At 45.7% G+C, this 16,281-nt stretch overlaps 1 protein-coding gene across 1 annotated transcript in view; it reads right to left on the bottom strand.

Moving 5' to 3' along the window:
* The window catches only part of phka1a (phosphorylase kinase, alpha 1a (muscle)), a 252,415-nt gene that overhangs the window by 153,725 nt on the left and 82,409 nt on the right, over positions 1-16,281 (bottom strand). The window contains exon 19 of the mRNA XM_072505235.1: positions 8,635-8,811. Within this exon, the coding sequence (XP_072361336.1) occupies positions 8,635-8,811 (177 nt within the window). The remainder of the gene's footprint in view (positions 1-8,634; positions 8,812-16,281) is intronic.

Consider the following 16,281-nt stretch of genomic DNA (forward strand, 5'->3'; position numbering starts at 1 on the left):
AATAAATTCTGGTGGAGAGGAAACCCGAGACACTACACGTGTAGTGTCTCCCACCCGCCCTCCTCCTCTAACCTAATAATAAGACCCATTGGTGTAAGGTAAGTGCCATATTATATTATTATATTATTAGCATTGTGCAGGTCAAGGATCGGAGGTGGAGGAGCAGTCTCTGTCAGCGAGAGAACCTGAGAACATCTCAGACACTCAGAAGGTAAGTAAGTTATTTTTACTTTTATACCTTTTTTCAAATTGTGTGTGTTGGGGGGAAACTAAAGTGACATCACAGAAAAGCTGTGGCCAGAGTGGCTGGTTGGGATTCTAACCTAAATTTTAAAAAAATGTGAGTATTTGGGAACTAATTAAACATAATAACTTAATTATAATTTAGAGGATATCTAAGCCAGAGATCGGAGAGTATTATAGTTAGCTATAGCATTTCTATTAGAAATCTAGTGCTAGGAAACAGATAGTTGACAGTAACTTTGAAATTTAAAAAAAGTATTTAAAAAAAAAAGACAAATTTTAATTAATTGACGCAATGTCAGTTAGAGGGGTGCTGTGCTCTGACTGTGAGATGTGGCAGGTCCGGGAGGCTTCCAGCGTCCCGGATGGCTTCATCTGCAGAAAGTGCACCCAACTGGAGCTCCTCACAGACCGCATGGTTCGGTTGGAGCAGCAATTGGATGCACTTAGGAGCATGCAGGTGGCGGAAAGCGTCATAGATCGCAGTTATGTAAATGTGGTCACACCCAAGGTGCAGGCAGAGAAATGGGTGACCACCAGAAAGGGCAGGCAGTCAGTGCAGGAATCCCCTGTGGTTGTCCCCCTCTCGAACAGATATACCCCTTTGGAAACTGTCGGGGGGGATAGCCTATCAGGGGAAAACAGCAGCAGCCAGAGCAGTGGCACCACGGCTGGCTCTGATGTTCAGAAGGGAGGGTCAAAGCGCAGAAGAGTAATCGTAATAGGGGGCTCTATAGTCAGGGGCACAGATAGGCGCTTCGGTGGACGTGAAAGAGACTCCAGGATGGTATGTTGCCTCCCTGGTGCCAGGGTCCAGGATGTCTCCGAACGGGTAGAGGGAATCCTGAAGGGGGAGGGCAAACAGGCAGAGGTCGTTGTACATATTGGTACTAACGACATAGGCAGGAAGGGGCATGAGGTCCTGCAGCAGGAGTTCAGGGAGCTAGGCAGAAAGTTAAAAGACAGGACCTCGAGGGTTGTAATCTCGGGATTACTCCCTGTGCCACGTGCCAGTGAGGCTAGAAATAGGAAGATAGAGCAGATAAACACGTGGCTAAACAGCTGGTGTAGGAGGGAGGGTTTCCATTATCTGGACCACTGGGAGCTCTTCCGGGGCCGGTGTGACCTGTATAAGAAGGACGGGTTGCATCTAAACCGGAGAGGCATAAATATCCTGGCCGCGAGGTTTGCTAGTGTCACACGGGAGGGTTTAAACTAGTATGGCAGGGGGGTGGGCACGGGAGCAATAGGTCAGAAGGTGAGAGCATTGAGGGAGAACTAGGGAATAGGGACAGTGTGGCTCTGAGGCAGAGCAGACGGGGAGAAGTTGCTGAACACAGCGGGTCTGGTGGCCTGAAGTGCATATGTTTTAATGCAAGGAGCATTACGGGTAAGGCAGATGAACTTAGAGCTTGGATTACTACTTGGAACTATGATGTTGTTGCCATTACAGAGACCTGGTTGAGGGAAGGGCAGGATTGGCAGCTAAACGTTCCAGGATTTAGATGTTTCAGGCGGGATAGAGGGGGATGTAAAAGGGGAGGTGGAGTTGCGCTACTTGTTCGGGAGAATATCACAGCTATACTGCGAGAGGACACCTCAGAGGGCAGTGAGGCTATATGGGTAGAGATCAGGAATAAGAAGGGTGCAGTCACAATGTTGGGGGTATACTACAGGCCTCCCAACAGCCAGCGGGAGATAGAGGAGCAGATAGGTAGACAGATTTTGGAAAAGAGTAAAAACAACAGGGTTGTGGTGATGGGAGACTTCAACTTCCCCAATATTGACTGGGACTCACTTAGTGCCAGGGGCTTAGACGGGGCGGAGTTTGTAAGGAGCATCCAGGAGGGCTTCTTAAAACAATATGTAAACAGTCCAACTAGGGAAGGGGCGGTACTGGACCTGGTATTGGGGAATGAGCCCGGCCAGGTGGTAGATGTTTCAGTAGGGGAGCATTTCGGTAACAGTGACCACAATTCAGTAAGTTTTACAGTACTGGTTGACAAGGATAAGAGTGGTCCGAGGATGAATGTGCTAAATTGGGGGAAGGCTAATTATAACAATATTAGGCGGGAACTGAAGAACATAGATTGGGGGCGGATGTTTGAGGGCAAATCAACATCTGACATGTGGGAGGCTTTCAAGTGTCAGTTGAAAGGAATACAGGACCGGGATGTTCCTGTGAGGAAGAAAGATAAATACGGCAATTTTCGAGAACCTTGGATGACGAGTGATATTGTAGGCCTCGTCAAAAAGAAAAAGGAGGCATTTGTCAGGGCTAAAAGGCTGGGAACAGACGAAGCCTGTGTGGCATATAAGGAAAGTAGGAAGGAACTTAAGCAAGGAGTCAGGAGGGCTAGAAGGGGTCACGAAAAGTCATTAGCAAATAGGGTTAAGGAAAATCCCAAGGCTTTTTACACGTACATAAAAAGCAAGAGGGTAGCCAGGGAAAGGGTTGGCCCACTGAAGGATAGGCAAGGGAATCTATGTGTGGAGCCAGAGGAAATGGGCGAGGTACTAAATGAATACTTTGCATCAGTATTCACCAAAGAGAAGGAATTGGTAGATGTTGAGTCTGGAGAAGGGGGTGTAGATAGCCTGGGTCACATTGTGATCCAAAAAGACGAGGTGTTGGGTGTCTTAAAAAATATTAAGGTAGATAAGTCCCCAGGGCCTGATGGGATCTACCCCAGAATACTGAAGGAGGCTGGAGAGGAAATTGCTGAGGCCTTGACAGAAATCTTTGGATCCTCGCTGTCTTCAGGGGATGTCCCGGAGGACTGGAGAATAGCCAATGTTGTTCCTCTGTTTAAGAAGGGTAGCAAGGATAATCCCGGGAACTACAGGCCGGTGAGCCTTACGTCAGTGGTAGGGAAATTACTGGAGAGAATTCTTAGAGACAGGATCTACTCCCATTTGGAAGCAAATGGACGTATTAGTGAGAGGCAGCACGGTTTTGTGAAGGGGAGGTCGTGTCTCACTAACTTGATAGAGTTTTTCGAGGAGGTCACTAGGATGATTGATGCAGGTAGGGCAGTAGATGTTGTCTATATGGACTTCAGTAAGGCCTTTGACAAGGTCCCTCATGGTAGACTAGTACAAAAGGTGAAGTCACACGGGATCAGGGGTGAACTGGCAAGGTGGATACAGAACTGGCTAGGCCATGGAAGGCAGAGGGTAGCAATGGAGGGATGCTTTTCTAATTGGAGGGCTGTGACCAGTGGTGTTCCACAGGGATCAGTGCTGGGACCTTTGCTCTTTGTAGTATATATAAATGATTTGGAGGAAAATGTAACTGGTCTGATTAGTAAGTTTGCAGACGACACAAAGGTTGGTGGAATTGCGGATAGCGATGAGGACTGTCTGAGGATACAGCAGGATTTAGATTGTCTGGAGACTTGGGCGGAGAGATGGCAGATGGAGTTTAATCCGGACAAATGTGAGGTAATGCATTTTGGAAGGTCTAATGCAGGTAGGGAATATACAGTGAATGGTAGAACCCTCAAGAGTATTGAAAGTCAAAGAGATCTAGGAGTACAGGTCCACAGGTCATTGAAAGGGGCAACACAGGTGGAGAAGGTAGTCAAGAAGGCATACGGCATGCTGGCCTTCATTGGCCGGGGCATTGAGTATAAGAATTGGCAAGTCATGTTGCAGCTGTATAGAACCTTAGTTAGGCCACACTTGGAGTATAGTGTTCAGTTCTGGTCGCCACACTACCAGAAGGATGTGGAGGCTTTAGAGAGGGTGCAGAAGAGATTTACCAGAATGTTGCCTGGTATGGAGGGCATAAGCTATGAGGAGCGGTTGAATAAACTCGGTTTGTTCTCACTGGAACGAAGGAGGTTGAGGGGCGACCTGATAGAGGTATACAAAATTATGAGGGACATAGACAGAGTAGATAGTCAGAGACTTTTCCCCAGGGTAGAGGGGTCAATTACTAGGGGGCATAGGTTTAAGGTGAGAGGGGCAAGGTTTAGAGTAGATGTACGAGGCAAGTTTTTTTACGCAGAGGGTAGTGGGTACCTGGAACTCGCTACCGGAGGAGGTAGTGGAAGCAGGGACGATAGGGACATTTAAGGGGCATCTTGACAAATATATGAATAGGATGGGAATAGAAGGATACGGACCCAGGAAGTGTAGAAGATTGTAGTTTAGTCGGGCAGTATGGTCGGCACGGGCTTGGAGGGCCGAAGGGCCTGTTCCTGTGCTGTACATTTCTTTGTTCTTTGTTAATGGCAGATGAGGGGGTGTGTCTAAGGGTGAGGGGGTGCATTGAAAAGTACTTGGAACTCAATGATAATGGGGAGGTCCAGGTGGGAGTGGTCTGGGAGGCGCTGAAGGCGGTGGTTAGAGGGGAGCTGATATCAATAAGGGTACATAAAGGGAAGCAGGAGAGTAAGGAACGGGAGCGGTTGCTGCAAGAACTTTTGAGGGTGGACAGACACTATGCGGAAGCACCGGAGGAGGGACTGTACAGGGAAAGGCAAAGGCTACATGTAGAATTTGACTTGCTGACTACGGGCACTGCAGAGGCACAATGGAGGAAGGCACAAGGTGTACAGTACGAATATGGGGAGAAGGCGAGCAGGTTGCTGGCACACCAATTGAGGAAAAGGGGAGCAGCGAGGGAAATAGGGGGAGTGAGGGATGAGGAAGGAGTGATGGAGCGGGGAGCAGAGAGAGTGAATGGAGTGTTCAAGACATTTTATAAAAAATTATATGAAGCTCAACCCCCGGATGGGAGGGAGAGAATGATGGGCTTTTTGGATCGGCTGGAATTTCCCAAGGTGGAAGAGCAGGAAAGGGTGGGACTGGGAGCACAGATCGAGGTAGAAGAAGTGGTGAAAGGAATTAGGAGGATGCAGGCGGGAAAGGCCCCGGGACCGGATGGATTCCCAGTCGAATTCTATAGAAAATATGTGGACTTGCTCGCCCCGGCAAAGGAAAGGGGACAACTGCCCCCCGACTATGTCTGAAGCAACGATATCGCTTCTCTTAAAGAAGGAAAAGGACCCGCTACAATGCGGGTCCTATAGACCTATTTCCCTCCTAAATGTAGATGCCAAGATCCTGGCCAAGGTAATGGCAAGGAGAATAGAGGAATGTGTCCCGGGGGTGGTCCACGAGGACCAAACTGGGTTTGTGTGAAGGGGAGACAGCTGAACACGAATATACGGAGGCTATTAGGGGTAATGATGATGCCCCCACCAGAGGGGGAAACGGAGATAGTAGTGGCGATGGATGCCGAGAAAGCATTTGATAGAGTGGAGTGGGATTATTTGTGGAAGGTGTTGAGGAGATTTGGTTTTGGAGAGGGGTATGTTAGATGGGTGCAGCTGTTGTATAGGGCCCCAGTGGCGAGCGTGGTCACGAATGGACGGGGATCTGCATATTTTCGGCTCCATAGAGGGACAAGGCAGGGATGCCCTCTGTCCCCATTATTGTTTGCACTGGCGATTGAGTCCCTGGCGATAGCGTTGAGTGGTTCCAAGAAGTGGAGGGGAGTACTTAGAGGAGGAGAAGAACACCGGGTATCTTTGTATGCGGACGATTTGTTACTATATGTGGCAGACCCGGCGGAGGGGATGCCAGAAATAATGCGGATACTTGGGGAGTTTGGGGATTTTTCAGGGTATAAATTGAACATGGGGAAAAGTGAGTTGTTTGTGGTGCATCCAGGGGAGCAGAGTAGAGAAATAGAGGACCTACCGTTGAGGAAGGTAACAAGGGACTTTCGTTACCTGGGGATCCAGATAGCCAAGAATTGGGGCACATTGCATAGGTTAAATTTAACGCGGTTGGTGGAACAAATGGAGGAGGATTTCAAGAGATGGGATATGGTATCCCTGTCACTGGCAGGGAGGGTGCAGGCGGTTAAGATGGTGGTCCTCCCAAGATTCCTCTTTGTGTTTCAGTGCCTCCCGGTGGTGATCACGAAGGCTTTTTTTTAAAAAGGATCGAAAAGAGCATCATGGGTTTTGTGTGGGCCGGGAAGACCCCGAGAGTGAGGAAGGGATTCTTACAGCATAGCAGGGACAGGGGGGGGCTGGCACTACCGAGCGTAAGTGAGTATTATTGGGCCGCTAATATTTCAATGGTGAGTAAGTGGATGGGAGAGGAGGAGGGAGCGGCGTGGAAGAGATTAGAGAGGGAGTCCTGTAGGGGGACTAGCCTACAGGCTATGGTGACAGCCCCATTGCCGTTCTCACCGAGGAACTACACCACAAGCCCGGTGGTGGTGGCTACACTGAAGATTTGGGGACAGTGGAGACGGCATAGGGGAAAGACTGGAGCCTTGGGGGGGTCCCCGATAAGAAACAACCATAGGTTTGCCCCGGGGGGAATGGATGGGGGATATGGAATGTGGCAAAGAGCAGGAATAACGCAACTGAAAGATCTGTTTGTGGATGGGAAGTTTGCGAGTCTGGGAGCGCTGACCGAGAAATATGGGTTGCCCCAAGGGAATGCATTCAGGTATATGCAACTGAGGGCTTTTGCGAGGCAACAGGTGAGGGAATTCCCGCAGCTCCCGACACAAGAGGTGCAGGACAGAGCGATCTCAAAGACATGGGTGGGGGATGGTAAGGTGTCAGATATATATGGGGAAATGAGGGACGAAGGGGAGACTACGATAGATGAACTAAAAGGGAAATGGGAAGAAGAGCTGGGGGAGGAGATCGAGGAGGGGCTGTGGGCAGATGCCCTAAGCAGGGTAAACTCGTCGTCCTCGTGTGCCAGGCTAAGCCTGATTCAGTTTAAGGTATTACACAGGGCGCATATGACTGGAGCACGGCTCAGTAAATTTTTTGGGGTGGAGGATAGGTGTGCGAGGTGCTCGAGAAGCCCAGCGAATCATACCCATATGTTTTGGTCATGCCCGGCACTACAGGGGTTTTGGATGGGGGTGACAAAGGTGCTTTCAAAAGTAGTAGGGGTCTGGGTCGAACCAAGCTGGGGGTTGGCTATATTTGGGGTTGCACAAGAGCCGGGAGTGCAGGAGGCGAGAGAGGCCGATGTTTTGGCCTTTGTGTCCCTAGTAGCCCGGCGTAGGATATTGCTAATGTGGAAAGAAGCCAAGCCCCCGGGGGTGGAGACCTGGATAAATGACATGGCAGGGTTTATAAAGCTAGAGCGGATAAAGTTCGTCCTAAGGGGGTCGGCTCAAGGGTTCACCAGGCGGTGGCAACCATTCGTCGAATACCTCGCAGAAAGATAGATGGAATGGAAAAAGAAGGCGGCAGCAGCAGCCCAGGATCGGGGGGGGGGGGAAGAGAGAGAGAGAGAGAGAGAGAGAGAGAGAGAGAGAGAGAGAGAGAGAGAGAGAGAGAGAGAGAGAGAGGAGGAACCAGAAGGACTCTCAGGGTTGTTAATATATACTGTATAATATGTATAGGTCGTTGCTACAGATAATTATATATTGGACTGTTAAATTATATTTTTGGAGAGTGTTACTTGTGATAAGGCAGTTGCCAATTAGGGTTAGTTTTCATTTTTGTTATTTATTATTTATTCATTTTTTGTTTATAAAATAGGTCATTGTTATTTGTGTTGTTATAATATTGTGTAAAGGATGCACAATGTAGTGTGTTGGTTGACCAAAAATTTTCAATAAAATATAAAAAAAAGATATTATTCATAAAAACTGCAAGACATACCTGATAACCTCATATATTTTTTTAAATGATCAGGACTGCTTTAAAACTGACAATAATTAAAGGGTAAAATAAAATATTTTGATAGCTACAGTAATAAACATCAGTACCTCTTTAAAACATATGGGCCACATGTTTCACGGCCGCATGCTGTTCGCTGGCGGCAGGATTCTCGGTCCCCGCCGCTGTCAATGGGAATTCCCATGAAAGCCATCCCACACTGCTGGGAGACCCGCGGCCGGTGGTGAGACCAGAGAATCCCCCATTATCTCTGTTGTTCAAACAGTAAATGAGGAAAGAAAAGGCGGCGGAGCGAAAGACTGGAACAAGGAACCCAACCAATGGAGTTGTCTTAGCATCAACAGAGATCATCAATAATCCTGGGTGCTTCAGCAAAATATGCAATTTTAGTTGAATGAATACAGTCAATTTTAAAATTCCCCTCAACAGTTTCCTAATTGATGGCAACAAAACACTATTTCCCGAACTGGAAAAGTGAGAACATAACCATTGGTACAGCATCAGGAATATGTTGTTACAAGTTAGAATTACTTTTCTAAGAGCTCCTTACTACGGAAACAAATGGGACCCTTCCCCTCATTTTTAAAAGAAAGCATCACGTGGCTCATCGTCCTACTTGTCTGACCAAGAATTCAAGGTCAAATTATCCCTCACAAGTGCTCATAAAGTCGTAGCAAAAGTTCTAGAAAACAAAAATTGATGTCACCAAACTAACTTTGAATGTTAAGTCCTTTTGCTTTGTGTGCCAGAGACAGGAAGTCCTGTGTAGTATGTGCAGCAGCACGGAAACGATGCAGACCCTTTTTCTGTGCAGTCGGCAGCAAATTAGTTTGCGATGGCTTGCTCTCCAGCAGTTGGTTTAAGTACACGGTTAACTCATCCCGGCTTTCCACTGTGGCAACGAAGACACTTATACTTAATGGGTACAAATCTTGATGGACGCCAAGCAAGACACAAACACTTCCATATTTGAAAATTTGTATAAGCAAACAGGCAGAGAGAATGAGGCCTCGAGCTTTGCAAATGCATGCACTTGAAATGAACATTCTGCAGCAGCCATGAAAGGAAGTTCTCATTGCAGTCAACATATTGGCTGATTAAACTTGGTAAAACAACCAAAAATATAGCCAATGAATACAGTCAATGTAAAAACAAGAATAAGGCCTGTCTGTCAATTTACACCGGTCACAGACGATGTACTGTTTTGGAATCGACTCTAACCCACCTATTTAATTTAAGAAAATAACTTACATAAAGATTTCCTGATTCCCAAAGTTGATCAGGGAAAAGAAACACACCATATCCTTTTCCAAGGGCAGTAGCAACAATTGCATTGCTTCATCCCAAACAAATGAGGTCCTATTTGAAGGAGTAAAATTGACTTGGATCTAGGCTAGGGCAGACTTAAAGATGTTCTATTGTATTCTGTATTCAGCTGCACACCTCTGCGATGATTTCATCCAGACTGAATGAACATGCATGTTGTGAAGGATTGCTCAGCTGCACACCTCTACAATGATTTCATCCAGACTGAATGAACATGCATGTTGTGAAGGATTGCTCAGTCATACAAAAAAATACTTTCTTCGTATTAAACAATTGAATCATCAGATGAGCACTGCTGGAGATGCACCTTAGTTCCGACTCTGAATTCACTGCTCATAAAGGTTCATATTCCTTAGTAATACTGACGTGGTTGCTGGTGGCTTTGTGCAAATATCAGCTCCATTAGAGAAATATTCTGTTTGCCTAGAATGTCTCATGTACAGCAATGAGCTTTGCGTGTTTGCCATCAAATCTAATAATGTTCACTGCACAAAATAATTTCCCGATCACAATTAAGTTTTCTTTAAATGTGGAAAATTAAATAAAAAGTGGCAATCTATTAAACTAACTTAGCGCAAGCAAGACAGCAGTACAGGAAAAACAGTAAGTCTCTGTCGCATGTTAGGCAGGGGATCCCATGCCTGATAATTGTCCAGTAACACGTCCGAGGAAGTGGGAATGTGATGATGTCAAGTGAGGGTTGCACAGATTTTGGCTGTGATGCTTTGGCTCTAATAGCCTGCTAATGATCACAAATGACTAATGTTCATTGAAGAGAGGATCAGCTAGATGTCAGTACTTGAATTGAATGAGTCACTGTCTTCAGGACAATTGACAAGTACTAGATAGGGGGGGGAAATCAAAACAAACTATATGTTTTAGGTTGTTGTCTGGTACTAAATGTAACAAACTAAGATGTCACCATCTGCCTCTCCCTGACTTCAGTCAATGCATGGATAAAAAAAAAAAGTTCAGATATAGTAGAATTTGCACAAGTATTGGATGAGGATCTCAAGGGGTGGAAGTCACAAAAGTTTCAGGCTTGGCACTCTCAAAAAGGTTAATGTTGAGAATTCTAATACTGATAGCAAAAGATTCACCCGTTCAGAGTATTGAAAGCATCAAAAAAGTACAATCGAGCCATTAGGATCATTACATCCTTCTAGTTTGAAATTCATTCCAAATTCAGGATCTCAGCAGGAACTGTGTGTATCCTTACTCATTTCTGCTAATGAATGAAGACAAGCAAAGGACAGAAGGCAGCTGAAAAACATCATACTCTGCAAGATGCTGACAGCTTGACATGCTCTTCAGTTTCTCAATAAGCCAGAAATAGCAATATTTCAAACATCTTGAACTACAGAAATCCCATTGAAAAGGAACATAGCAAATAAGGTCTACGTAGTATAACATTATTTACAATCACTTTAATTTTTTTTATTTAAAAAGCACAACTTAATACCATAAATAGCCAAGTGCAAGACAAATTTAATGACTCAAGAGAACATACCCATGCACCTCAAATAAATGCAGTTTGTACAATAAGGTCTACTGTAGCAGGAAGCAAAATATTTTCTCCATTTCATATGCTCCTTTTTAAAAGCATAGCCAAGAATTTGAAACAACGTAATGTCATGCCACACTAAAGGCAATAAGGCAAACCCAGATATGCAATGTTCAAGCCGGAATCACCTTAGCATAATGATGATGAGGATTTTCACAGCCCACAAAATAAATATGGATTCCATTTGGCACAATAGCAAGTAAGAGAAAGAGTGATTCATATCACATTATAAAATAGAATGACTGACTTTTAGTTCAAAATAAATTCTTTATGTAGAAAATAGTAACAATGAATGTACCTTTCATATTCTGCCTTCAATCATAATTTTGATTTTTCAACAGCAAATTTCAACAATACCATACGTGTTTTTTCTTAAAGACACAATTCCCTGCCTGGAATCTAGGCTGATGGGTAATATGTAGTTTGGAGTGTCATGGTTGATTACAGGCTGCTTGAATATCATTGGAGGGGTCAAGGAGAAATAGAGAGGAGAGGTAGAAAGAGATGAAATGAATGAAATTTGCTTATTGTCACAAGTAGGCTTCAAATGAAGTTACTGTGAAAAGCCCCTACTCGCCACATTCCGGCGCCTGTTCGAGGAGCCTGGTACAGGAATTGAACAGTGCTGCTGGCCTGCCTGGGTCTGCTTTAAAAGCCAGCGATTTAACCCAGTGTGCTAAACCCGATGGTTGGTTTAAGGGGTTGGAAAGTATGGAGGAAGAGTTTAGTAGTGGGAAGATCAGTGTGAGAGAAGTCAGTGATGAGATGGCGGTGGTGTGTAAAGGTGAAGGAGGCTTACAGCTAAGCCTATTGGGCCTGGGAGAAACACTCGTGTTCTTCCTTGCCCACAAACGGTGCTGTAAATACACCTACCTGATGGACCCCGCCTTTCGTGTCTTGTTTTCCATGCCCCACATGGGTTAGAAATATAAAATTTAAATGTCACCACAGTCCCAGAGGACCATAGGCTGTTCTCCCCCTTGAGAGAGAGCGGAGTGCGGGTGATTTAACTGGAGGGTCATCACGCCCAAGGCAAGGGGCAAAGCTGAGAAGGCAAGGCTCTCATGAATAAGCTCAGCGCTCCAGAAATTGAACCCACGCTGTTGATATAACTCCGCATCATGTACCAGCTGTCCACCGAACTGAGCTACCCGACCGCTGTAAAAACGGAGGCGAGTGCAACAGATTATTATATGAAATAATCTCAGGTCGACTCGGGTACAGAGCAATCATTTATTTTGCCAATGCGTTAATGTCTCTGAAGCAGGATCCTCCCAAGATGTTGGCAAAATAAATGACCACTGTAATCTCAGTCTCCAGAGATTATTTTGTATCATAATCTGCTCCACTATAATTGGTTTCAGGATCAGGATACTCTTATCAGATCTGCAAAAAGGGTGAGTATATTGTATTTACCACCCGTAGTCCGTGTAGTAAGCCTGTGAGTGGAGAGCTCAAGACAGGGCGAGGCACCAGGGTACAGGCCATAGCTGTGCAGGTGGGCTGGAGGGATCAAAGCCGCATGAGATAGGCTAGGCTACTGCCAAGTAAATTGAGTGTGCAGTTTAGCTGAAGCCACACAGGGGGACTTTCGGTCAATAAGACTGCGGTCAAAGTTGCACCGGCGGTGAAATGTTCAGGTGAAGCCATATTGGCAGACCAGTGTCTGGTAGAAGCCACGCAGGGAGTTCACACTCCTGAGTACAAAAATACATTCTGCACCTTCAGAAAGTTAACAAGAGCCGCGCCGGATTTAATAACCAAACGCGCAGACAGGCAGAAGAATGTCTGACAGGAAGGAGAAAGGAAGCGTTATGGATTTCCAAGGGCTTCATCACAAGGTTCATAGTGAAATGACAGTCAAAATGAGTTAATAAATTGCAGGAAGATGGTTAGAACCCACATAATATACCAGAGGAACAAAAAGAGCTGGTAGGCGAGTTAGAAGAACAAAGAACAGGAAGTGGTAATGAATGTCACCAGTTTATATTTACAATGGTTTAGACAAATAAATGTCAAAATCCAGAGAAGCAGGTGACTGCAAACAGAAGGATGGAGCCATCCCCGTATAATAAAATCACTGACCTCCCCCTTTGGGTGAGGCTACCACACGCCCCTTACCCTATGCCCATAACCAGTAGGATTAATAAACCTAAGAAACAGGGTAAGACTGAAGGAACTTGAATTTGTTGAGGAGTGGGGGAGGTGAGGGAGCAATGTCACTTTCCCTCACCCGAAAGCATAGGAAACGGATTGATAAATGAAAAAATTAGGTTGGCCAAACTGTAAATGAAACACAGGCTTGGGTCAACCAATTCCCTTTCTGTAAAACAACATTTTGCAGGCCTTAAGTTGGTCATTTACAGCTGAAGACAAAGTTTAAAATTTTTTTTAGAGTACCCAATTAATTTTTTCCAATTAAGGGGCAATTTAGCGTGGCCAATCCACCTAGCCTGCACATCTTTGGGTTATGGGGCGAAACCCACGCAAACACAGGGAGAATGTGCAAACTCCACACGGACAGAGCCGGGATCGAACCTGGGACCTCGCGCCGTGAGGCAGCAGGGCTAACCCACTGCGCCACCGTGCTGTCGCTGAAGACAAGTTGATGAGGAAAAGTATAGCTCCTAATGCGATTACAAGAGGAGAACTGATCCTCAAAACAAGAAATAGAATCTAATTCTGAGTTGATTTATGAAGTCTCTCTGGGTCTCATAATTCCTTCACTCTTGTATTCCCCCTTCCCTTGCACTGGAGAGTTAGGAACAGTTAAAGTTAAAACATAACCAGTGAGTTTCTGTTTAAAGAAGTTCGAACTGCACTAGAATTCAAAAGAATGAGTTTGAAATTAAGCATGTAGAATTGTGTAGGCCAGTCTGCTACCAACACAAAGATAAGCCTGCCATTTGGCAGTGATCCATTCTGAACTTTTCAAAACATTTCAGTAAAATAAAATGAACTGTTAAGAGTTCTTTCAAACTGGGTTAAGCAACAAACTTGGAAATTGAAAATTTGTTGAACATAGAAAAAGGATAGACAAAAGAGATGACATTTGGGCCTCTCCATAGGCGGGACTTATATGAAAATTATGTGATGGGCTGCAGAATTAGAATCCTAGGTGAAACCTTGGGCGAAACTCTCCCCCAACGGCGCGATGTCCGCCGACTGACGCCCAAAACGGCGCCAATCAGACGGGCATCGCGCCACCCCAAAGGTGCGGAATGCTCCGCATCTTTGGGGGCCGAGCCCCAACATTGAGGGGCTAGGCCGGCGCCGGAGGGACTTCCGCCCCGCCAGCTGGCGGAAACGGCCTTTGTTGCCCCGCCAGCTGGCGCGGAAATGACATCCCCGGGCGGCGCATGCGCGGGAGCGTCAGCGGCCGCTGACAGTTTCTCGCGCATGCGCAGTGGGGAGAGTCTCTTCCGCCTCCGCCATGGTGGAGGCCGTTGCGGAGGTGGAAGGGAAAGAGTGCCCCCATGGTACAGGCCCGCCCGCAGATCGGTGGGCCCCGATCGCGGGCCAGGCCACCGTGGGGGCACCCCCCAGGGTCAGATCGCCCCGCGTCCCCCCCAGGACCCCGGAGCCCGCCCATGCCGCCTTGTCCCGCCGGTAAATACCTACTTTAATTTACGCCGGCGGGACAGGCAATTTCTCGGCGGAGAATTGAGCGCAGGGGCCCGCCAACCGGCGCGGCCCGATTCCCGCCCCGGCCCAATCTCCGGTACCGGAGACTTCGGCAACCGGCGGGGCGGGATTCACGGCGGCCAATAGCCATTCTCCGACCCGCTGGGGTTCGGAGAATGACGCCCCTTGTATCTCACAATCTATTTCGGTCAGCAAGAAAGCAACCAGCAGCCCATTTAAGCCCATGTTTCAGACAAACTCTCCAGATTGCCATTGTTCCAAGCAAAGCTGCTTTGACAAAGGGTCATCTGCACTCGAAACGTTAGCTCTTTTCTCTCCCTGCAGATGCTGCCAGACCTGCTGAGATTTTCCAGCATTTTCTCTTTGGTTTCAGATTCCAGCATCCGCAGAAATTTGCTTTTATCCTCTGTTAAGTGGTGTTCATCCAACACATTGGCAAAATAAACGATCGTTCATATAACAATCTACTCCACAACAGAGGCACTCTGCCTTCATAAAAAGGTTTAAACAACAAACCTGCCTCCTGCTAACAGGTTGGTCACCACCAGCATACCACCACCTCATTACAACCCCACCACCACACCATTCTCTCCTCCCCCTCCCTCAACCCCATGAAAAGCAGAGCAGGTAAGTTGGGTTTCTACTTCTTATTTCTAATAATTTAACCTCCCACTCAAACAAAACTTACTTGCATTGGGAGTTTAAAATGACCTCCCCAAAGCTTCTGTTTATTATACAAATATCATTCGAAAATTGTAAACTGTTTTCCAAATGCTCGAAGCTAATCACCTTTGTGCTATTGCTAACCTCGTCATTTCTCTGCTACAATTAAATTCTGGTTAAATACAAGCATTCTTAACCAGACAGATCAGGAATTTCTCCAATTTGAGCTTGAGTTAGATGCAACTGAGCTAGGAAAGAAAAGGGCCATGGTCTTGATCACTGTCAGAAAACCTTGCTAAAACATCACAAAAATTGGATGAAACCAGAATGAGAGTTGTGATGCCAAGGTGGTGGCAGAGGCTGTACTGGGCAACAATAGGCTGAAGAGGAGATTGAGAAGGAAAAATAAACAATCTATTGGAAAGTGTGCATGTGATCATTAGATAGTGTAAGCTGAACTGCTCCAATGATAGGTCTGTCCGACAACATTCACAATCTTGATTTCTACATGGAGAATGGTTATATGAGCAAAATACTGAAATAGTTTCAGCAGCTGTCAAGTTCTGTCTCAGCTGGAGTCATTGAGTTCTGAAGAAATGTAGGCAAAATTGAAAAAGTTTGCTAAAAGATTCTAATTATCACTTTGAAAATCTGCACAATGCAGCAAGCGAGCACAGTTCAGTCAAAGGGATGTTTCCTAAAGACATACTGTATAAGTGCAATGCAACAATGTCTAAATGCCTTACTTCAGATTATTCATCGTCCACATAATGTAACTCTTAAAATATGAAAAGGCAGTTTCCCATTATTACTCTTTCCATATTTTTCTTTAAAGTGAAAACATTAAAAACATTAAGAGCACAGATCGAAATGGAATTATGCTCTGAACAAGAAACTACCCTACATACTCAAATACTAATTAGTGTCTCTTTTAAGACGTTATTAGTTCAAAATATAGAAGCACTACATAATTGGAGAAGTAAAAGTTGTACATATTTGAAACAGGGTGCTCTTCCTTTAAAAGCATGACTAACATTTCTTGAATTTTTAAGCAGCACATTCTGTCACAACACTGTGATAGACTGAAAATAGCTCAATTGTAAAAAGCTTCCAACATTTCATAATTCAGAAATCAATGTCAGGATATGTAGCCAGATCTGTATT

Source organism: Scyliorhinus torazame, chromosome 5, assembly GCF_047496885.1.
Source record: "Scyliorhinus torazame isolate Kashiwa2021f chromosome 5, sScyTor2.1, whole genome shotgun sequence".
Classification (NCBI taxonomy): Eukaryota; Metazoa; Chordata; class Chondrichthyes; order Carcharhiniformes; family Scyliorhinidae; genus Scyliorhinus; species Scyliorhinus torazame.